Here is a 25,834-nt window from a genome sequence, read left to right on the forward strand (position 1 = left end):
GTAAAAATGTGCATTTTTTATAACATTCGTCAATAATGCTACACCGGCAAGAAACATTGAATGGGTATTTTTTAAACAAAAATTGGGAGGTTTTAGTTTCCATACCACCACTTAGTGCGTGGTTGCCCAGCAGGCTTATATCACCCATATAAACCTACATACCTATAATAAAAATAAGCGTAATTAGTATAAAATAAATAAGAAAAAAATTCAAAAATTGATATTTCAATGAAATTATTCAAAACTGAAATACGAAAAAATATATATGGTATAAATAGATTATGTATCTGTTGTGTTGCAATTTTTTAATATAACACAAAAAGTGGGTAACAAAAAAAGTAACAGAATTGTGAAAGAACAAACAAAATAAGTTAAAGGAGATAACCTTTGACAAAATAATGTTTGTAAAATATCTCAAACTCAAATTCAATTCTCTTATAGCTTTTCAATCATACATACATACATATTTACAGACATAAACCCTCTTTCAGTAAAATTACACGTGTGTAAAACGTATGAAGACAAAATGAATTAAAAGTAGAAGCCGAAAAGGCTATAGGAGTCTTTAGGAAATTCTAAAAACACACTTTAATTGAAATGATTACGTTTCAATTGAATTAAATTTAAAATATATATGTAAGTAAAAATATTGAAACGCGAAAAACGAACAGTTTTCGCCAGTTATTTCTGGTGGCTTACTTCTGACAGCTCGCCATTTCGACTATCTGCTGTTCATCATCGTCGAGCTCCTGGGCGCGCTCTCACAGAAAATAACAGATTTGCAGATCTTATTACCTATGTAGAAGACGAAAAATATGCATGTCAAAGCAACATAAAAGTTATTGAGCAGGATTCGCCGCTAGCGATGCTGGTATAACTCAAGAATGATAGAGAAATAGATTGCGCCTTCCGAATTCGCCGCGTCGTAAGAGTCCATCAGTAAACAAACAAAAGCAAGGGAAACTACTTGTTTGTGAAAAAGAAGAGTAGGTGAAAGCAATAGATGCTTTCCATTTCAATTCAACCGGGCTATTTGGGTCATGTTCTTCGATTTCGATGTAACTGAAATATGTTGCTCTCTGGTCAAAATAATGAGACACGTATTTTTTTGTTCGCCCGAAGAGTTATCGGCAATTTTGTTTTTCGGCTCAAACTCGATTTTTTTTAATTATATAAGAATTTTTTTTTTTTAAATGCCCATAACTTAGTCAAAAATGAACCGATTTTAATAATTATGGGTTCAAAATGATCGCAATTACCTACACGAGCGACTTCATGTAGAAACAATTGCAAAAAAGTTGTAGAAAATTTTTTATTTAGCAAAAAAGAAAAAAAATTAAAATTTTTTCGAAATTCAATATTTTTAAAAAAGTGTATTCTTTTTTTTTTTAAAACTCTTTCCAAATCAAAAGGACATCTCAAACTTTAATTGAGCTGAATGCCTAGTAGCTAAAATGAGTTGTTTTTGAGTAATGAATTTTTGAGTAAAAACCCTGTTTCGCACTTTTTGTTTTTTGCAAAATAAAAAATTTTCAACTACTTTTTTGCAACTGTTTCTACATGAAATCGCTCGTGTAAATAATAACGATCATTTGAAACCAAAGTTATTAAAATCGGTTCATTTTTGACTAAGTTATGAGCATTTAAAAAAAAAGTTTCTTATATAATTAAAAAAAATCGAGTTTGAGCCGAAAAAAAAAATTGCCGATAACTCTTGAAAAATTTTTTTTTCGGGCGAACAAAAAAATGCGTGTCTCATTATTTTGATCAGAGAGCAACATATTTCAGTTACATCGAAATCGAAGAACATGACCCGAATAGCCCGGTTGAATTGAAATGGAAAGCATCAATGGAAACAACTAAACACAAGAAATTGTACGCACACACACATACCTTCTAGCAACGGCATCTTCCGCATAAAAAGTTAACCTGATATGATCACTTAATACTCATTAAGTGCTTCCAAACAAATGTAATTTTTGGGAGCTGTTTCCCAATGTCGCCAACCTACTTTTTTTATATGTTACGATTGAATTAATATTGGTTTAAAATAAGTTTTCAAATATTGTAAATGTTAATTAACAGAAGCAATAAATAATGGACTGAAAAAAACACACACACAAAAACAAAAATCGTCGAAATTGTAATTTGCGTCAAAACTCGAAACACCTTCCGATTTGCCATTTGATATAAGAAAAATAAGTTCTATTGGGGCACATTTCCAAAGAACTTTATGGGCTTGAACTTAATATAAGTACCGTTTCATCGAGTACCCTTAAGGCAGAGTGCTGCTATAAATAAAAGCTGCATACAAATTTCAATCTTTGTGTTACATAACATCCATACACAACTGCATAAATAGTTATGTGCACACAGATCAGAAAATCAAGATGTAAACAAACTAATCAAAACGATAACCACAAAAGCAATAGCAAAAAATATGCAAATGAAGAAAGAAATTGCGTTTACATACATACATACATATGTATGTAAACAGTAACAGCGAAGATGAGGTAATGAACCGCCTCGCACTTTCTAATAACTTTATGCAAAATTATCATACTTACATTCATAATTTTTGCAGAGTTATGTCTTTCTCATTAATAAGTTTATAAAAAATAGTAAAAACTAAAACAATTTTGCAAAACGACAGAGGCTAGGCAGTAATGCTAGGAAGATCAACATTCAAAATGTGAATCATCATATTATATTTTGAAAAAATGTGCCGCGACTCTTGTGATTACACATTTTGTCATTTGTTTATTTTTCGTTTAATTTGAACTCATTTTCAGAAAAAATGCTGTTCATTTTTCAACGTACGCCATATGAACCAAGGTTCCAAACTTTATACAAAATTCAGAAAATTTCATAAAATCTGCAGCAAAAATTTCAACTTTTTATGCAGGTTTGAGGTGCTTTAAAAATCGCGCTGATTTTTAGCAATTTTTTTGGTTGATAGTATTCTGCATATTTTATTGGAGGAAATACTCAACACCCTAGTCAAAGTTTTTTTCCAAAATAAACACGATTTTTAATGCCCTTCAAACCTTCACTAATTATACTAGAAATTAATGTGATATAAACCTGCGTACTCAAAATTTTCATAAATATTACAATATTATTAAAAAATCGGAAACCTTGATGAAAATTTAATTTTGTTTTTTTAAGATTTGAGAATCGGTATTTTGAGAACTTTGGCAATTTTTAAACAATATCCGTTGGAACTTAGCGTAGCTGCTGCTTACCTTCTCCACTAAAAAACAAATACGAGTATATGTATGAGTAAATACAAGGTGGCGCAAAGTTAATCACCTTAAAGGTAGGCTTATAAATAATGTTATCTTATGTGAACCATATTTGACACTTCTGGCCTAGACAGCTGCAGTATACAAACAGAGAAGAGTAAAGAGCAAAATAAAGAATTTCCTCACTGAAAATATTTTTTTTAATTTAGTAAAAAAGTTATTCAAAAACAAGATTGGATGATTAATTTTGCGCCACCTTGTCGAACCACAACTGAGTTATTTTTTTCAGAAGCCAAAAGCATTCAATGATTGAAGAGGCAGATGGTTTCACTGCAATTAGTTCGGTACGTTAATGAAAAGCTGTCGCTAATATAATCGAATTTAAGAGGCTCATATATAAGGTGAAGTTCCGCCTTTTCTGTTGGCTTTACGAGTATTCAAGCCGTGGAGCAGGTAGCGAACTGCGTAGGTAATTTCCGTATTTTAACAATTTCATTTCATTTCATAATTCCTTAGACATACATTAACATCTATACATCCCTATGTAGATATGTACATACATGAGCACTTATTTATTTAATTAGTCTTTATTCAGTTATTTGCTTAATTTCTTCCGTTGCCAATTTCGAGAGAAAATTACTGACTAAGACCTTAATGTTTTGCCATTTGTTCCATCGTCTACAAAAAAAAAAAAACATTAAAAAAAATTTGAAAGAAACTTAAATTAAATAACATACGATATTTTTAGTGATTATTTTACTAATACAATTTTACGCTCTTTGCTTATTGCTAGCCTTTGATTTTCTATGTCTAGAAAAATAGCAACAAAGCATAATTTTGATTTGTATTTCTTTTATACAATTTATATATTTACCGAATCCGCTTTCTAAAGCCTAACAATAAATTTTAAAATCTTGCACCTCATTTTTTATTTGTTTATTTTTCTAATAAGCTTATTTTTTTTTTATTCTGAAATCAATAAGAAAATTGTTCCTACTGACTACATACTACAAAAATATCATTATCAAAAGGTTTAATTAAATTACAATACACCGTTCAATTGAGCAGAAAAGCATAGTGAAATAAAGTTCCGTAGAAATCGAGATCTCATTGAGTTCATGAAGAAAGCGAGCAATAAGCATTGCAGACATAATTTGTTCTGTACCTATTCAAAGGAAGGAATATTTATTACGTAAAGACCTGGTAAGGACCAATGATGATAAATTACCAGGTTTGGTCATCCAATATAATGAAAAACCAAGTTGTGAGAAAAAAACCAGCTGCAAAATCGATCTTCTACTTTCTAGTTGTTTAAGATTAATTAGAACTAAGCGGGACTCATATGATGGGGCAGGCTTAGAGAAATTCAAAGAAGGCGAACCACTTTTTGTACTCGTTCAATTCCGACAATGGAGAATTGGTGGTAAGGTCTCCAAATGTACACGACAGATTCCAATGTAGATGGAATAAAAGCAGTAAGTAGCAACTTGAGAATTTAAGGGTCTGCAAAACCCGACATATTTTTTCTTATAAACTGCAGTCGGTTCAAGCTTTATTTGAAATATGCGGCGGAATAAAAATGGGAGTAAAATCTGTGGATTTATTAAAGACACGTTCATAACCTTTTTTGAGTAGCTTTCGTTAAAAATGCGCACTTAGGCTTAGTTATGTATTTTCAAGTCATTAGATTACTCTAATACGAGGGGTGCCTTTTATATTTCGGGATTAGAGAACAAAAAAAAATTTTAATCATCGAAAATCACTTTATTGTTTTTCAAAATATTCTCCATGAAGATCTATACACTTTTGCATGCGTTTGAACCAATTGTCGAAACACTTTTGCCACTCTGAATGAGGTACCTCCAAAACATGCATTCTGAATGCAGGTGTCGAAAAACGTTGACCTCTCAGTTTGTTTTTTACGTACGGGAATAAAAAGAAGTCATTCTGTGCCAAGTCAGGACTATACGGCGGATGACCCATTAATTCGATGTTTTGGGTGCTCAAAAATGCAGTTGTTTGAGCCGATGTGTGAGAGCTCGCATTGTCCTGGTGAAGAGTGATCCGTCTTTGGCGATTGGTTTTCCTAATTTCTTGGAAGACAACTGACAAACAAATGGTTGTGTATTACTCAGAATTTACTGTTCTGCGTTGTTCTAGTGGTACGGTTGCGACATGTCCAGTTTTTCCGAAAAAACAGGCGACCATTTGCTTGGAAGTGTTTCGTGCGCGAACAACTTTTGTTGGATTTGGCTCATCTTGAAACACCCATACAGTCGACTGCTGTTTACTTTCGGGCTCATACGCGTAAATCCATGATTCATCACCTGTCACGATGTCATAGACGTGCTTCGAAGCCCCGCGATCGTATTTTTTGAGCATTTCCTTCCACCAATCGACACGAGCCTTTTTTTGAGCGATTGACAAATTGTGTGGGAACCAACGCGAACAAATTGTTTTGACAGTCAAATGTTTATGCAATATTGCTGGTCCCACTAATGCCTAAGATTGTCTCAATCTCACGATAGGTCACATTTTCGGAACAACAACTGATTTTGGACGACCTTCACGAAATTCGTCTTGGAGTGAACTACGACCACGATTGAATTCACCATACCATCGATAAACACTGGTCCTTGATGGAGCTTCATCGCCAAAAAATGAATTAAGTTCATCCATGCAATGTTGCTGAGTTAATCCAATTCGAAAGTTGTAAAAAATAATCGCACGAAAATATTTACGATTTAATTCCATTTTTGGACCGAGATGAATCTTTTAAGTTACTGTAAACAACACAAATAGCGCTGGTATTTCAAAACGTTCTGAGTACGTAAAAGCCAAAAAATATCCAACTTTGCGATACAGCTGTCAGTTGCCAGATTGCAACACCAGGGTTGCCAAATCCCGACATATATAAGGCACCCCTCGTACACCGAAAAAATTGTGATGAAAGTCAAAGGAAGTAGCTATAAAAGCCTTCAAGAGTTGTCATTAATTTTATAAATATTTATAAACAAAGTGCACAAAAGTAAAATTATATATAAGCAAATACATACACATATAAAGTTGACGACAATAGCAAAATTTCAAAAGTGGTAGCGTGATTGCGCTCCACACTTAAGGTAACGGTAACAATCACAACGGCCAGTACCCGCATTACTCGTAAAAGCGAACATCTTTGGTCTTATTTCATTGCAAACGCAGCTTGGTTTGGTGACATTGGCCGAATGAAATGCCATTTAGGCGTACTGACGAATGCTAAGCAATTCACAGCTCAAGGGGATTGCTGTGAAGACAATGGAAGTAAAAAGAAAATAAGAAAAAAACTCACATATGAAGGCGGGCATGCATGTGGTAATACGTATTGTAAAAGTAAAAACACACACAGACACAGCTGCGTACAAAGAAACATTTTTTGGATATATGTATGGGGGCATCTGCCCTCGAATATATACGAGTGGCAAAGTGAAACGGTTTTCACACGGGAACTCCAATATTTAATTAAAAAGGTATTAGTTTTTATGACGCATGGACATGTAACGCAATTAAGTTATATCCAATTTAAATAAACAAATATATAACAAAGCAATTTTTCAAAGAATCACGAAAATTTCATTGATATTGGGGCAGATAAATTAATAATTAATTAATAAAAATATTCTTAAATCGTTTTCAGCCTTTTTTTGTAAAATTCTAAGGTCTCTAAACGGTTTGAGGCCTTTTGACTTGTTGAACCGGTTTGTGGCATTGTCATTTTTAAATAAGTTTTGAGACCACAAAGTAAAAAAATTTAAATTGTTAGTTAATAGGGAATTATTTAAATAAATAGAAAGAGTTTGTAAAAAATCATCTACATATGTTTTTATTATTTGAAATATCAGAGCTTCGAAATTGAAATTGAAAGAGTAAGGAATTTGAACCCTAAACCCCCCTCATGTCGCGTATGTACGCAATTACCTATGCGTGTACATCAAATGTGGGCGCAATTATAGCATTCACACTTTCTATCTAAAAAACACAACGCACCCTATATAAAGTACATATTTACACTATAATAACGGTTAACAGCATGAAAATTCCCTTTCGTAATTATGATGTATTTTTATGACTTGTTGTGTCTGAAAATTACACACACATATGTAGGTACATATTCATATGTTTGGTAGCAATAGTTACAGCAGCCAACATGTGTACCACTAGCCGAGTTATCACCCATGACGGCGCAATCGTGATTTGGGGAAACGTTAATACACTTGTTGATTGCGCATGCGTAACCATGGAGGAATGTACATATGTATGTATGTAAGTATGTAAACGCAGTGTACCATTATGTATTAATTGAAAACATTGAATAATGCCGGCCAATTCAACTACATAAATAAAAAAAATATTATTATGGTGACGTATGCTTTACTATGCATTACATACTACATATTATATAAACGTATACTTATATATTTATTCAAAATTATTGAAGTGTTAATAAGCAACTGGTACATTAGAAATGTTAAAATGGGGCAGGGAGCTCGCCTGAGCATCAAGCGAGTGTCAACACAAACTTGTGAATATCGACTAGAGCACATACGCGTTTACTTCTATATATACTCCTACACATATAACATATTTTCACACAGTAAAGGACGGATATTTTTGTTATGCGTATACATATACAGAAACCACCTTAATCAAAAAGTTCCCGGAAAATATTCAGAAAATTTAAAATACAAGTTTATTCTGCAGAATTGGTATTATCGCCTTCAAAGTACTGCTCATCAACTGAAATGCATTTATGCCAGCATTTGGTCCAGCACTCGAAATATTTCTGGACTCTATTTTCGGTGTAGTCTTATGGCCGTCTTCGATTTTTCCATTACTTCCTTTCCGCTGTTAAAACGTCGAAGTGGCTCCCCATGTCAGGTGAATTCGATGGCTTTTGGATGGTGTTTGCTTTGTTCTTGGACAAAAATTCTCGAATAATGATCGCGCCATGCGACGGTACATTATGATTGTGAAAAATCCACGAGGTGTTTCACCCGAAACCTTTCTTTTTGGGCGCATTGCTTCACGTAAACGTTTTATAATGCCCAAATAATAGCCTTCGTTAAATGTCTGACCTTCTGGCAAAAATTCGTGATGTACAATAATTTGTTGTAATCACCGATGTCTGGATTGTGTGTCGTACTCATAAGCCCACATCTCGTCTCCACTAGTGATGCGTTTGCTGAATGTTGGGTCGGATTCAGCCTCGGATTCATGTCTTTAGCGATATTAACTTTTTTTCATTTGATTGATATTTTCCTCAGTTGTCCATGCCCACTGCCTGCTTCTACCGTCGTCACCCTCGATGTACTCACGATGTCTTTTGATGCGTTCATGCCACTCGTAAATGGTTGTTTTCTTTAGAGTATCGTTACCGAAACAGTTTCCTAATATTTCTAAGATTTTCGACCATTGAAACCATTTTTAACGCAAATTTAATATAAACTCGTTGTTGCGACTTCCAATCCATTTTTAAAATTGTAAGAAATAGAAAATTCGCGTAGAGGTAGATTTGGCTAAACTCGCAGTTGTGGGAATCTAACAAAATAAAAAACAGATCTCAAATCAGTTGACTTAGAACGTAAGCGTAGCGTAACCATTCCAATATTCTTTCATTCGAACCCACAAATATTTTATTTCTTTATCTGAGCCTGATGTTATTAATTTCTTTTCTAAGGACAGCTTTGAAAAGTGGCATTAATGGTTTTTGCTCTTACTTTTTAAGCATCTATTTTTGTATCTTTACGCTTAATTTTTCACATCTCGGTTTTCAGGCGTGTTTATCGATCGGTTAAATTAATCGTAGAATCTCACTATCATGGGTTCGTAGATCAGTGGTAACTAACCTTACTATTTTTTGCTGAATATTGTGTATCAGCGTTTAAGTGTTGGTTTTCAAGAGCTTTTGATAAAATTTCATGTTATATCAATTATCATATTTTGCTCCGGAGGTTTCCCTCTGTCTTTTCTACCTTTCTAATGGATTGTTGTTTGCTAAATTTAAGAATTGCAAATAATACTTCTACCTCTGATGTACTACAAGATACTACCCTATTATTATTTATTTTTTTATTTATTATTTTATTTTTATTATTAATTATTTTTTATTAACGACCATGGGCCCGGTTTACTTAACTTAACCTGTTATAATTTCCATAGGAACTTATAAGCTATTACGTAAGTTTTCAGTTCTGCTTTTTATCGCAACGTTAAATGGTAAATTCTTAATGGTATATGGAGATGCTTATCATCAGCCATCGGCCTATTGGGTCAAGACATATTTTAGCATCAAAAATGACGAATTAGTGGGAGTTCTGCTATATGGTTTAAAAATCAGTAGATCAGTAGTGTCCAAAGCACGCAACAAAAGGCAATGATTTCTTTTAAACACACCCTTTTTGATGATATTTATTCGTGATGGTGCTACAAATTCCAAATATAAATTTACTGGTATATAAAATTGTGAATTTTTCGTCACTACACTATCCGGATATGAGAAAGGAATATGGGCAGATGTACAAGTAGATTGAAGGTACTCGCAATTTAATTACGGAAGTAAACCTTTTTAGATCTAATTTTGGATTATGCCAAATAGAATCACACTTTTGTTTGGAGGGAAAGGTACAAAAGTCGATGAAGAGAACTCCATTATAACTCATTTTAACTCAAATTAATCAGCATCAGTGAATGACGATGCAAATTTAGCAACGTTACACTTCTGGCTGTTCATTTGCAAACATTGCAACAACCGATTTGAATGAAGTACAGTTCACTTAGTTACTATGACTATCTTTTTATTTCAGGCATTGGCAGGTTGTGAAGTAAATAAATATCTAATACTTATAATTTCTAGTTGTTTTTGTTTCATAATTATGGGTTTTTGTTTTTTTTTTGGCAGAAATATCCTAAAACATTAACATTAAAAGTTTGGAACATAAACTATATTTGTTCGGTCTTTTAGTACAAGGTCTCTTTTAGCTGCATGAGAACTATCGATTTCGATAACTATGGTGTGACAGCTGACAATGGCAAACTGTGTTGACATTTCTGTACAGTAAAGTTTGGCAAGTCATCACGAATCGTTTAACGCCAGAATAACGCCTGCAAATAGTGGAAATTTACTTTGAAAAAAAAAAAAAAAAATCTTTTCGCCAAGTTCATAGAGCACTGGCGGCATCGTCGGTCCTTATTTTGTCGAAATGAGGAAGGAGCTGCAGTTACAGTGAATGGCGAGCGCTATCGGTTGGTTTCAATAAGACGGCGTACTTTGGCATACAGCGCGGTTATTAATCTGATCGAATGAACCACAAAAAATAAATACTATGAAACTATCTACCTGATTATAATAAAAACAATTCATTCGAACAATATTTCTATTATTATCATTTTCAGTTCTCAAGCTCTTAAAAACACCCGGTATATTAGTTTATTCTAATAAGATTGAAGCTAACATGTGGCATTCACTGCTCACTCAATTATGTCTGAGCAAGTAACCATTTCTAAGGAAAACGCACTTATACAAGGTGGCACAAAATTAATCATCCAATTTTTTGTTTGAATTTTAATTTTGAAGGGCGGAAATCCTTATTTTGACCTTTACTATTGCATGGACCTAATGGAATGTATTATTTGCCTCTTTGTCTACTACAACGCCATTTATACAACTCCAGGGTTATACAATTTCCGCCACCTTATATAAATACATTTGCCGCTTGTGTGAGCTATTTGACTGAACTCCTCTTGCGTACGCCTTGTTGTTTCATAAATTGAGAGACCCATAGCTTTAAGCCGACTCCGAGCGGAAGATAATTTTTTATGAGAGTTTTTTCAAGGCAGAAATACACTTAGCGCTTTGCCGTTGCCTATCGAGGGACAATTACTATTAGAATAAACTTTTTCTGTCATTTTGGTGTTTCATGCACGGAGATTCGAACGTGCGCACTACGCGCCACCTTATACTTACATATGTAAATGATAAATTCTATTACTTACGATTACATTCAATTCCTTTTACTCATCAGTTGCTTATTCAGAATATAAGTTCATTAGTATTTATTGTCTGTAAATATTTGCAGATTTGTTGCTTGCAAATGTAAGAGAAGGGGAAGCTTTCGAGAATGTGTTTTCAAATAATTAGTGAACCACCTTTACACATTTTAACACTTTGCACTCGAGAGGTGAGACTGTCTCCACACTTTGTTTGGTGCGGAAATTGAATGCGCTGTGTAAGCTATTAATGTTCATACAAAGAAAAATTATAAAGACTAATGTTTAAGAGAGCGACCACCATAGCCGAATGGGTTGGTGCGTGACTACCATTTGGAATTTAGAGAGAACGTAGGTTCGAATCTCTGTGAAAGACCAAAATGAAGAAAAGTTTTTTCTGATAGCGGTCGCCCCACGGCAGGCAATGGCAAACCTCCGAGTGTATTTCTGCCATGAAAAATCTCCTCATATCTGCCTTTCGGCTTGAAACTTTAGGTCCCTCCACTTGTGGAACAACATCGAGACATATACCAAAATGGGTGTATGCGTCCATTATATAAAATGTCAACGTTTTATGTGCTACTTTATGTGTGTAATCATTTTAAGTTACCATAGAGGTAAGAAATTCACTAAAAGCGTTACTCACCCGTAGAGTCTAACAAATTATTGACGTAAAAAGAGTTTTATTAATAATTTACCACATTTCACATTATTGAAATGCTTGGGTTGTTTCTAAACCATACAATAAATAAACGAAAAAATTTAAGTAAGCTAAGTAATTATTAAATCCAGCACTTCATTTAAGGTTAAATATATTTTAAAAATTTTAACTTTCGTATCTTACAGAATTATTCAATCGGCTTACGGGCACAATAAAGCTGTGGGGCCATCGCATCGGCTTCAATAAAGCTTGGCAAGGCACAAGCCCTTATGTGATGCTGTTCGATCCAGAAACCGTTGAGGTAAGAAAAGAAAAACTAAAAATAATTTAGTGTTCAAGTTAAGATGGAGGATAATTATTGATTCGTGTGATGTCACCACTTCGTGTTATCATATTAGAAGAGTAATACTAAAGTTTATTAAGCATTGTTGAATTAAGTTATTCGAATTTTCTAGCCTTTTTCAAGAAATTGTAATGGTATACTCACTGCCTTACTTCAAAACTACGGGCTTCTTAGTTATCAAATATTCAATTAGTTATTTATTTAAGTCTATGAAACAAAAATTCTTACAGACTGATTAATATACTCGTTTGTGTATGAAGACTTACGATTAGAATTCAATTAAAATAATAAAGAATGTTAGCTTCAAAAGAACACAATCTTTTAGGAAATTTGTGGCAAATTTACAAAAGCTGTCTTTGGTAAAGTAAAGTCTTGCAACATATTGAGATATAATATTAAATTCTCGCATGGCTCTTGAGAAGGGAGTATTGCTTGCAAACTTGGTTTGAACATTTGCTCAGACTGCATTTCGAAACACTAGAACTAATTCTTTCTAAGATAAGGGTGGCCCACTATTTCTTGAATAACATTGTAGACAAAAGTTATTGATAAAGTCGTATTTTGACGTCATGTCCGATGACATAGCAGTCTCAAATTCAGGAACCGACGAGAAAATTTCAAAAAAACTGTCTGTGTCTACTCTATTCTTGCTATAGGGAGTTGGTTGTCAGTTCTCCAAGCAAATACAACATATTCTAGATGAGAACGGGCGAAACTCGAAAACAAACTTTTTAAAACTTTTTTTTTCTTTTCAAATACATTAAAATTGCACCATTTCGAAATCACATTACGCCCATGCCTTTATTCGACTTTTTAGTTTAGACTTCTTTGATCCATACAAATGATTCTAAATGAATTGCATAACTGCATTCTAAGTACTTTCTAATACCACCTTGATCAGAAAGCTTCTTTTTGTTTTTTTGGTTAAGTTGCCACATCTGTGGTTAACATTCCTACCATAATTTTATCGGACAAATTTTAATAAAGAATAATAGGATCGTTTACGTGAACCAATTCGCCAAAGGATTTGTGGGAATACAACTCGTGGCTGTTGTACCGTCGCACAGTGCCATCAATATCCATGAAGTCTTGACCAAGGCGCCCTGCGATTTTTTCTCTTTGATCGATTCAAAAAATCAATACGAGGAACGCGTTTTAACACCCAAATTTCAGGAAATGTTTCAAGAGGTGGATCAAACGCTGCATTAGTGGGTTGCAGTTGCGGGGAAGTATCATACTTTGAAGCCGATAACATCACTTTTGAGGAATAAACTTGTATATAAATGTTCTGAATATATTCCGGAAACTTTTTGATCAAGATGGTATTCTTTCTCTGTAAGCACTACGAAGTGTCTCATTAAAATGATATAGCAAAGTATAAGTTTAATTTACTTTTGATTGAATTGTTCAGCATTAATCTGTTTTTCATAGTCTTTAGAAAATACTGCACTTCTTGATTGTTAATAATTAAACTAAGAAGTAAATTTGTATACTTAACGCTCTTTTTGCCTTTCGTTTGCACATATATTAGTTTTAAGTTAAAGCTTTCAGCATCGAAGATTCGTTTTACAATTGTAAAATTATAACAAATATTCACGTTACCCCGTTGCAGATTAGATTTAGCTGGAATTAACCTAACTTTGAAATGGCGCCGGTTCCTATTTTTAAAGTAGTTCTTGTTGTTTGAAAACACTAACGTTCAGACTTTTGATACCTACTTATTTGATCACTCGGTACCTGCTTGATTTTATAAAGAAATGCAGCTATAGAAAGCGTTTATAATTAAAAAAATATATGCACTCGTATCAACTTTAATGATGTAGAGCTTTTCCTGCCGCATGTGCCTCTTTAATTTTTATCATACATGATTCGTAGAATCTTTTAAACGTAGGTGCTAATTGCTACAAACATGCAAGGAAGATGAGTATTTCCCGGTGTACTTTTATATTTTTTGGAGTGTTTAGAGTTGCGAAGGTTAATTAAGAGGCAAATCGTGTACCATATGCAGAACAACTTTGAACATCGAATTTGAGATGATTGCAGTTCCCTTTTCAAAGTAAGAGATGGTCATCAAACTCTAAGAATTTTTGAGTCGCTGACTACCCTCATTTTAACTTTAAAACTGCGGCTTCAAAAACCACCAAATGGTAATTTTTATGTGCTTAACCCAAAAACGCATATTTTTGGTATTCGGTTTCCGGTTTCAAATATGTGTGTATTAGAATAAATATTGTATATGCTTGAGCTTTGGCTTAGTAAAATCTAATACAAAATTTATTGTATTCATACTAAGCTTACATAGACATATGCATCATTACACGATTAGAAAAAAAGAACGTATAAAAATATATTTTCTAAAACTATATTTAAATAAATCAAAAGTCTAGAAGTTGTATTATCGAAAAGTAAAAATTCTGGCGAACGTAATTCACCCAAAAATCTAGCCTAAATTTGTTGCTTGCTATTACTTCATTAAGGTCAAATATTACTTAAGCTCTAATGCTTTATTTGGTTTTGTTCAAAACCTGCCCGTAAAAGTTGAGAGATTATTAGTATTCAGCTACGTAGACATAATGAAATGTGTATGTATGTATGTAGATACGACACAGTGCCTCAATATGCATCTACTGTTATTTCATATAAATCACACATAACAACGTGGGAACTCTTCTCTGTTATCGAAGCTAAATGGCCTTTGGTTAAATACACTGCGGTAATTAAAAATTTACTACACTCTCTAATTACAGCCAATCTTGAATAGCCAAAAGTTCATAGATAAAAGTCATGATTACGATTATTTGCGACCATGGTTGGGCACTGGATTGCTGACCAGTTTTGGCCGGAAATGGCATTCGAGAAGAAAGGTAAGCGACAAAACACTTATATATGTAGATATAAATTAAACAATACATATAGACTATATACTACATACTATAGTTGAGTGTCTGGTGGCACTTACACATAAACATTTATATCCAAAAATACATATAAAAATATCTGGTAAAAGTTTGCTTCAGGTGCGCTTCCATTTATATATGTATGCATGTGATAAAAAACGAGTTTCAGAGATACTTTTCAAAAATTCGCCTATAAACGCAAACATCTTCTCATTCATCAAGTTCAAAGTCAATATGATGGCGTAAATTTACTGTACCTAAATATATTATATTTTTTACATTTGCTTTGATTTTATACTCTTTAGATTTTGACTCCCGCCTTTCATTTCAAAATTTTGGATGATTTTATCGATGTGTTCAATGAGGAAAGCGCTGTATTGGCACGCAAACTGGAGCGCGAAGTGGGCGCCGAGGCCTTCAACATCTTTCCATATGTGACGCTCTGTACACTGGACATTGTATGTGGTAGGTGGAGGGGTCATTGCTGCAGTGTGCAGAAATAAGACGCCACGGCGCATTTAACTGAGTGTAAATTTTTATTAATGCATATTTTAAATATTCGAATATTTGCTTTAGAAACGGCTATGGGCCGCAGCATTCACGCGCAAGACAACAGTGATTCTGAGTATGTGAAAGCTGTTTATGGGTGAGTGTTGGACTTATACATATATTTTACATATAAAAATTATTACTTAGTACTGCCATAAGTTCTGTTACAAGTTAAACCCGTTATAGATATAAAACTGTAATACCTTTTTAAATTTAGTTTTATTTAATCATGTAAATATCAAAGCAAAATTGTTTTTAATTTTCATTCGAAATGGTCACCATTTGCTTTTACGCAAGCCTTTAAACGATTAGGCCATTCAGATTTGCAGCACGCACGATTTCCATGGATATTGACAACGCTGCTGGAACCAAAGATTGTTTGAGACCCTCCGAATTTTTGTGAGGTCTTCGACAGGGTATGTTCTTCAATTCTGACAACAAACTTTAGTCCAATAGATTCACATCTGGACTTCCATATGGCCAATCTTCTGCGGCTATGCACCCAGGAGTAATATTTTTTAGCCACTACTGGGGGGTTTTTGCCTTATGGGGTGGAGCGGAAATAAAAGCGAAATTTGCTACGAAACTGAGTATAATTTATAAATAGACAATGCATACGAACAAAAGCAAATATAACTAGGGTGGGCCATATAGCGTTTGCTTTTTGAACCACCTTTTTTTTTAGAATGGTAACACAAATGACATGTTAAATGTGTTCATAATTTACTTAAAGGTTTGACATTTACGAAATAAGACGCTATACGCTTGAACAAAATTGGGAAATATTGAAAACCTATTTCCAAAGTGAGTCTTCTTCTTCTTTTCTTATTTTCACATCGGTGGCTACGTCAATATGCAAAATTGTTGGATTTGGGGCTCAGAAAATCCACACGTTACTGAAGAGAAGCAAATGCATCCACAACGAGTCGCTGTTTGGTGCGGTTTTTGGTCTGGCGGCATCATCGGGCCATTTTTTTTCGAAAATGAGCGAGGAGCCGCGGTTACAGTAAATGGCGAGCGTTACCGTGACATGCTCGACGAGTTGTTTCCAAAAATTGAAGAGGATGACATGGACGACATTTGGTTTCAACAGGACGGTAACTTGTCACATTGCCAAAGTTACACTCGAACTTTTGGCTACCGTTTTTGAAAACCGAATAATCAGCCGAAATTCCAATATCAATTGGCCGCCTCGGAGCTAGACAAATGCTATGCGAAGCATCCAGAGACGAGTGATGCTTTAAAACTCGAAATCGAAGTTGCCATTCATAAAATTGGAGCCCAAACAATCGAGAATGTGCTTAAAAATTGGGTTGATCGAATGGCCTACTGTAAAGCCAGTCATGGCAGTCATTTGAACGATATTATTTTTCATTCATAAATGACAATGTTCAGTTTTCAAAAAAAAAAAAAAGTTTGAAAAAATATTGATTAGTTTTTTTTTTTTATAGCCGATTCAAAAAGCAAATTTTACATGGCCCACCCTATAAATTGCTCGCCTTTACCTAAATGTTTATACAATACATAGTTGACTACTCAAGAGAATACGATGCCTTTTGTAACCAAACACAACATTTTTAATATTATATTGTATATCACAGATGATATTTTAGTCGTCAAAGTAAACAAAGCGATATTTAATATTCCCAATACTGCATGGACCACACCTTTTTAAAGTATGAGGTGGGAGGGACGTCTTCGCTTCAAATGGGATTCAATGAAATTTCACACACTTTACCCAAGGTAAAGCAATATTGTAAGCAGATGATCTGTGGGCCCAGAGCCATAGACTTAATTCAATTTCGTCAAAATGTTGGTTACTTTCTACTGATGCTTTCCATTTCAATTCAACCGGGCTATTCGGGTCATGTTCTTCGATTTCGATGTAACTCAAATATGTTGCTCTCTGGTCAAAATAATGAGACACGTATTTTTTTGTTCGCCCGAAAAAAATTTTTTTCAAGAGTTATCGGCAATTTCGTTTTTCGGCTCAAACTCGATTTTTTTTAATTATGTAAGAAACATTTTTTTTTAAATGCTCATAACTTAGTCAAAAATGACCCGATTTTAATAATTTTGGGTTCATAATGATCGCCATTACTTACACAAGCGATTTCATGTAGAAACAGTTGAAAAAAAGTAGTTGAAAATTTTTTATTTTGCAAAAAACAAAAAGTGCGAAACAGGTTTTTTACTCAAAAATTCATTACTCAAAAACAACTCATTTTAGCTACTGGGCATTCATCTCAATTAAAGTTTGAGATGTCCTTTTGATTTGAAAAAAGTTATAATATATATAATAGGACTATGAATAAGTTCGTGCGGTTTTTTTCGAAATTTGAAACTTTATTGACGTAAAATGGTTACAAATTTAATATTCAAAGTATTGTCCATCGCTTACTACTACTTTTTCCCATCTTTCTGGCAATTCACGGATTCCCTTTGTGAAAAATTCGGTCGGTTTTGCCGCAATCCACGAATCGATCCATTTTTTGACTTCATCGTTATTACGGAAGTGCTGGTCAGCCAGGCCATGTTGCATCGATCGGAAGAGATAGTAATCGGATGGCGCAAGGTCTGGACTATACGGCGGGTGGGGTAGGACATCCCATTTGAGCGTTTCTAAGTATGTTTTGACCACTTGTGCAACATGTGGCCGAGCATTGTCATGTTGCAAAATAACTTTGTCGTGTCTATCGGCGTATTGCGGCCGTTTTTCTCGCAGTGCTCGGCTCAAACGCATCAATTGTCGTCGGTAGACATCCCCCGTAATCGTTTCATTCGGTTTCAGTAGCTCATAATACACAACACCCAGCTGGTCCCACCAGATACACAGCATAACCTTCAGGCCATGAATATTCTGCGCCGACGTCGATGTTGAAGCATGGCCAGGGTATCCATACGTTGCCCGACGTTTTGGATTGTCGTAATGGACCCACTTTTCATCGCCAGTCACAATTCGATGCAAAAAACCCTTTATTTTGTGCCGTTGAAGCAGTTGTTCGCATGCCATAAAACGGCGTTCAACGTCTCTTGGCTTCAATTCATACGGCACCCAATGGCCTACCTTTCGGATCATTCCCATGGCTTTTAAACGTTTGGAAATGGTTGATTGATCAACTCCCAAAGTTTTTGCAACCTCTTCTTGCGTTTGAGCCGGATCTTGATCGAGCAATTCCTCCAATTCGGTATCCATGAACTTTGGCGGCGCACCCTCGCGTTCTTCGTCTTCCAAGCCAAAATCACCACTTTTAAAGCGTGCAAACCACTTCTGGCACGTTCGCTCAGCTAGAGCATGCTCACCATAAACTTCCACCAAGATACGATGACTTTCGGCTGCTTTTTTCTTCATATTAAAATAATGAAGAAGAATTCCCCGCAAAAACACATTATTTGGCACGAAATTCGACATTTTCAAGTGTGGTAAAAATATTGTTGTTTACGCTTCAAATAAAAAACTTATACTGACGTTTGTGCCTTACGACAGTAGCTCTCCAATGAATGTTTGGAAATGTGGATCGATGGAATAATAATCAAGTTACGCCATCTGTTGTAAAACCGCACGAACTTATTCATAGTCCTATTATATATATATAATTTCGAAAAAATTTCAATTTTTTTTCCTTTTTGCTAAATAAAAAATTTTCAACTACCTTTTTGCAATTGTTTCTACATGAAGTTGCTCGTGTAAGCAATTACGATCATTTTGAACCCAGAATTATTAAAATCGGTTCATTTTTGACTAAGTTATGGGCATTTAAAAAAAATTTTTTCTTATGTAATTAAAAAAAATCGAGTTTGAGCCGAAAAACAAAATTGCCGATAACTCTTGAAAAAAAATTTTTTCGGGCGAACAAAAAAATACGTGTCTCATTATTTTGACCAGAGAGCAACATATTTGAGTTACATCGAAATCGAAGAACATGACCCGAATAGCCCGGTTGAATTGAAATGGAAAGCATCTACTTTAATTCTTATTTCCTAGAAATACTTCTGTATATTCGTACTCTTAAATAATATTGCATTAAAAGCATCCGAAGTTCAAGCCTTCCCTAATTGTGTGCTGTAAAGCTGAGTCTGTGGCCAAGCTGGTAAACATGATACGCTTCGCTCCTTCGAAATTGTCCTTATTTGTAGACAATCGGGTTATCACGATTCTGAAGTCGATGTCGAGTAAGTCGAAGCGTGTTGAGAAATGTCGAAGATTTCTACAAACTTTTCAACAGAACAGCCTCAGTTTATATTATATATCGACAATATACAGATACTGCAGGAGTGAGAGGCCTAAGCATATTTTGGCCTTTTTTCCAGCGAAATCGTTTTGAATTCTTTTTGAGAGAAAGTGTCGCGCGCTTGAAATATTTAATTTACTCCTTTTAAGAGTAGTCCGGGCAACGTCGTGTCTCTAGAAGGCTAATCAAAAGCGTTAAAGGCTTCTTTAAACAATTTTCTCCGATTTTGAGAAAATTTTCCATACTTTACATGCAAGCAGATTTCAACAATCTTACCTATTTTTATCGGTCAGAAGTAGTGGATGTAAAAAACCATAGAAATCCAAGTGTCAAACTTTGTGCAAAATTTACAAAATTACATAATCTTAATCATAATTTCAACTTTATTAAGAAATTTTCGATTATGCAGTTTTATAGTACATGGAAATTTCTTTTTTCTTTATGTGTTCAACATTTTTTATATGGAAGAAAACACCCAACAAGCTTGCAAGCAAGCAAGGAATTCGCATTAATTTTTTGCTGATTGACTGTCGCCGGTACTTTTATCTTATAGTCGGTTAGAAACAGTTGATCTTTTAGAGTATCATACAATCATGTAGAATTTTAGCACAATGTCGACAATTGAGTTCACTTTTTTCTTGCTTCTAATTGAAGCTGAAATTGACTTAATTTGTCGCTTGAATTCAAAGTCAAGTTGTGAAGAACATATGTGGGGTTGCAAGGTTTGGTTATCATTTTATTTTAGTTGCTTGTCTCATTACTGCTTCAGTGCTAATTTTCGCAGCTTCAGTGGCAATAACAGTTTGCGGAAAGAACTGCTAAATAATAAGTTTTCGAATATAAAAACAGAAAGTGTTTATTTTTATGAAAGTCGTATATTCAAAACCAGATTAATTAAAACTCAAAAGAATAATCGTGTTTTATATTCATTAAATTACTATCTAAAAACCAAAAAGAAATAAATTATATATGTACTTGCACATGCACGCTATATAAATACGCATATTTTGTGTGGTTGTGTTTATTTAATTATTATCATTTGATTATTAGCATTTCGACACTAAGCTCGCCATATCATTTACTACTGTACTTAATTTTTTTTTGTGGCCTTGCAATTACTTGAGAGGGAAGAAAACGAGACCAGTAAGAAATATTAAATTGTAAATACAGCGCTTTAGACTACGCGCAGTATCTTATTCAATATATTTGAGAGCAATTTGAAAAGTTCTTCATTTGACATTCTCCTCTTACTCTGCCACTAAAGTTAATTTTCAATAAATCGGGGGCCCCTGGCATCTTGATCCATGAGTGGAAAAATACATTTGTTACTGCTAATATACTTTAATCCATGATGGAAAGAATAATGAGATGGCGTGGTCCCGTTACTTTGCTCTCAGCGAATTTGACAACGAGTTACGTAATTTTAGCTCCAGTATGGCCAGATTACCATTTTTGTAACTTGATTAGCATTTTTTTTGTTATTTAGTCTCGGAGCCTCAGTTCTTTCTTCATGACATTTTTTTAGCCTGTTCTAATTAAAATGTAATATTTATAATTTTGTAAAATATACATTTTTTAATAATTAGTTAAATAATTCACTCAGTTGTATTTAGCTTTACTTCTTTTTAAAATCTGGTAGCATTGCCCGCGATTGCAGTTGTTGTGGGTGTTCTTCTGCTTCCAGCAGTCAAATCTCTCTCTCGCTCTTGCAGTGTTGCCTAGCTTTGGATATAAAAACGCACTAAAATGTCCATTTAAAGAAATAAATTACCAAATTTTTATTCAGTTACTTAAAGAACTTTGTATGTGTGACAAATTGTCATTAGAATGTGCGTTTTTTTTAAATAAATGTGTCTGCCGCTTTTGCGAAATGGATATAGAAAGCTCAGAACATGTGCTTTGTGAATGTCCTGCGCTGGGCAGACAAAGACTTCACCACCTTGGTGGTATCGTAGTATCTCCATGTAATCTTTGGAACAACAAACCCACAATAGTGCTAAAATTTATAAAAAGCCTTAAACTCTAGGGTTACAAAAATAGGTCTTGCACAATAGATCAACTCTGGTCGCAGTGCGTAATGGCCTTCTAATAATAATTATGCTTATGTACAATTTAATTTATGAGTTTTTTTTTTGTTAGCGGGTCTATTTTGTTAAGGGAACGACTTATTTGCTATATTTGAGGTTATGTAACTAGATAAGGTACTCTTTTTGTAAAAATGTCTGTATGGTTTCTTTAGTATTTTCTGGTATTTTGTGGCTTATTTTTACAATGAATACACCTCTTGATGCCCTATGTCCGACTAAGGGTTGATGGCCGGAAGAAACGATTACACCTCTGTGGTTTTAATCCGCATTCAGTAAGTTCAAACGCTTTTTAAAATGTGTAAAAAGGTTTTCAATCTTAAGAAGAGTTGAGAAAAGAAGATTTAATATTCTTGCATAACCTTAAAAGGAGCAAAAAATTTAATTCACACAAATATCAAATTTTATAAGAACCAACTAATTTTCATTAGCACTAAAATCTTCTCAGAGTGGCCTTTATTAACCTTCTTTTATCTTTTTTATCTTAAAGTTTCGGTAGCTTTAAATTGAAAAAAAAGAAACATATACGAAACTTCAAAATTTTCGCATTTTCGGTAAAAAAAGCACTAAATTTATTGCGGAGAGCAAATGGTTGGCAATACTGCACAACTCGGAAAGACGTGACGTCACTCACTCTCTGATAGGCGCAATCTTCTTTCTTTAATCTGTTGAAAAAATCAAAGATCACGTAATATTTGTCCTTTCTCATAATATATGTATGTATGTATCCTAAATATGCAGCTTAATGTTAATGAGTCTTGCCAATTCTTCGATACTTCCGCGTTTATCACTCTATCTATCCAATATTTCCTGCCCATATTTTTAGCATTCCGCGAGAAATGCACATTTCAAATGCTTCTAATTTGTTCAAATCAATGGTTTTGACTGTCTATATCTCCGTATCATAAGGAAGATCATTCGGAATTTAACATTTCTATACTTATAAAATTTGCTCTTGAATACTCTATTGTAGCTCTTATTCCTTTAAAAGGATCCCAGTTTTCAGCAGCCTAAGAATTTGAAATTTTGCATTCGTTGTATATTGAAGTTGCCAACTGTTAAGTTTATATTAACGTAAGTGTATCTTCTGCTAACTTTGTACTTTGTATTTCGTTTTGTAGCCTCGATTTTCAAGCCATAATTTTTACTCCAGAACGCAACACCATTGGCTAGTGCTTGTAATCCACTCAGACTGTCTGCTAAAGAGGTAGTGTCACCAGCATATATGATGATTTCTGGAAAATTCTTTCAGAGTAGATGGTAAACAGTAAAGCTGAAAGAACACAGAGTGTATTCCTGACTCCTCTTCAAGAAGATATTGCGTCAGTGCTCTCATTGCTTACATTTAGTTCTGCTGTTTTCCTCACATTTTTTGTATACTCTGTTGTAAATAATTTTTAAAAATATTTTGAATGAGTGACTCATTAAATTTATCAATCTGTAATCACAGCATTAGTCAGGACTTTGGTACAATACTTCGACAAAGCGCTCCGCAAATTAAATCTGTCGAAATGAGCAATTCGAAAAGGTTTAAAATATTTTTACATATGTACATAGATATATATATATATATAGGTATATATGTCTGTACATACCAATCCATAGCATATGTATGAAATTCGATAAGAATGCAGACAATATATAAGTATTTGTACCTATGTACATATGTATTTATAACCATATGAACTGACAGATACGATCTTTGACTCTCAATTGCCACCACCGCCCCACTGCATACAATTCAATTTAGTCAATATGAAATTTCAGAAATGTGCGAAATTCAATTTGCTATTACCCCAAATACAAAAAAAGGAAATAAAAGAATTTGTAAGTGTGTGTGAAATGAAAGTGGCAATGTGCGTAACGTTTGAGCCAAATGAGTTGTCACTGCAGTGCACAAAAGTTTAATATCGAGAGCTGTCAACTCTGACAGTGAAACAAGCTCATATTCGTTCGATAAAATTTTGTTGGGCGGTGAGCGCTCATGTGAAAAATATGCGGGATTAAGATGTCACTTTGGCGGCAACACCAAACGAACTCAACTGGCAAATGAAGTTTTCCACATTTAGGCATGATAATAGGACCACACACATGCACCCGCACACTCAAGCGTACAGGGACCAAAAGGCTCAGCAACAAACGCAACTCTTTTTAAAATGGAAACGGCGAAAAGCATAGAAACAAAAATAATTTTAATACAAATTTTCTTTAATACTTCGCGACTTTTATTCCGCATCTTTCATTTCATCTGTTTCTCTGTATCTTCTATTCCACTTTTTTAGCATTGGTTCCATTGTGCAAAATCGTCAGTCAAAACTGTGGCTGCAATTCGACAGCATTTTCCGTTTCACCGCAGACTACAAACGCCACGAGAGCTATATCAAGACTTTGCACGGTTTTTCCAATCGTGTGATACGCGAACGTAAGGCCGAGCTGGCGGACAACATACTCAACAACAATGTCAACAACTTACCGGATGCTTATGATGATTTGGGCAAGAAGAAGCGTCTCGCTTTCTTGGATCTGCTGATCAATGCTTCCAAGGATGGTGCAGTGCTTTCGAATGAGGATATACGCGAAGAGGTCGACACATTCATGTTTGAAGGTCACGACACTACCTCGGCAGCCATATCATGGACCCTTTTCCTACTCGGCTCTCATCCTGAATATCAAGAACGTGTGGTGGAAGAGCTGCAATCCATATTTGGCGATGACAAAGAGACACCAGCGACAATGCAAAATTTGATGGATATGCGTTATTTGGAATGTTGCATTAAGGATGCGCTCCGCTTGTTTCCCAGTGTTCCAATGATGGCGCGCTCTATTGGTGAGGATGTAAAGATTGGTGAGTATATAATAATCTCAATTTTTTTAACAATGCGTAACCATCGCTTTTAATGCTAGGTGACTACTTGATCCCCGCCGGCACCACAGCAATCATTGTGACCTACATGTTGCATCGCAATCCCAAGGTTTTCCCCAAGCCCGAACAATTCAATCCAGATAATTTCCTGCCTGCGAATTGTGCCGGACGTCATCCCTTCGCCTATATACCCTTCAGCGCTGGTCCACGAAATTGCATAGGACAGAAATTCGCCATACTCGAAGAGAAGACAGTATTATCGACAATATTGCGGAAGTATAAAATCGAGTCAATCGATCGGCGTGAGGATCTGACTCTTTTGGGCGAACTGATTTTGCGGCCAAAGGATGGTCTACGTGTTAAAATAACGAAACGTTCTTGAGTAGAAGAGATAGGAGAATCGATGTGCAAAAATCGAGTGTTCCATAAAGTATACTTAGTTTCATTATATTCGTATATATTTTTTTTTGTAAAGAATATTTGTATGTAAGAATTAGTGTAAGCAGCGATGAATACGTGAATTCACCAGTTATGTTTAGACTTAAGTAGTAATATGAGCCCTTTCAATTATGGGGCATTTTTTCAGTAAAAAAAAAATCGGAATTTTTTTTAGTTGTTAGCAATCGTAGCTTGTATATCTGCTGTACCAAATATAAAAATCTCGGAATGTAATTATTGTAACAGTAAGGTTTAATAATATAATATAAATATACATGATTTTGAATTAAGTAAAATATGTTCGTCTAAGTATGTACTTATGTATATTATTCAAACGAAAGCTCATAAATGAGTTATAATATAAATACAATGTGAATGCAAATTCTAAACAATTTTTGTTGACTAAATTTAGTGAGCCATTCGAAAGATGAAACGGTTGAGAATCTGTAAAATTTGTTTTCAGTATACTGAAATATCTGGTACGTAATAATGCCCAC

General features: G+C 34.4%; 1 protein-coding gene across 1 annotated transcript in view; it reads left to right on the forward strand.

Moving 5' to 3' along the window:
* The window catches only part of LOC129253503 (cytochrome P450 4c3), a 46,897-nt gene extending 21,314 nt beyond the window's left edge, over nucleotides 1-25,583 (forward strand). The window contains exons 2-7 of the mRNA XM_054891914.1: nucleotides 12,117-12,232; nucleotides 15,022-15,138; nucleotides 15,477-15,636; nucleotides 15,748-15,817; nucleotides 24,319-24,881; nucleotides 24,941-25,583. Of these exons, the coding sequence (XP_054747889.1) occupies nucleotides 12,117-12,232; nucleotides 15,022-15,138; nucleotides 15,477-15,636; nucleotides 15,748-15,817; nucleotides 24,319-24,881; nucleotides 24,941-25,281 (1,367 nt within the window). The 3' untranslated portion in view covers nucleotides 25,282-25,583. The remainder of the gene's footprint in view (nucleotides 1-12,116; nucleotides 12,233-15,021; nucleotides 15,139-15,476; nucleotides 15,637-15,747; nucleotides 15,818-24,318; nucleotides 24,882-24,940) is intronic.
* The last annotated feature ends 251 nt before the right edge of the window (nucleotides 25,584-25,834 follow it).

Source organism: Anastrepha obliqua, chromosome 1, assembly GCF_027943255.1.
Source record: "Anastrepha obliqua isolate idAnaObli1 chromosome 1, idAnaObli1_1.0, whole genome shotgun sequence".
In the NCBI taxonomy this organism is placed as follows: domain Eukaryota; kingdom Metazoa; phylum Arthropoda; class Insecta; order Diptera; family Tephritidae; genus Anastrepha; species Anastrepha obliqua.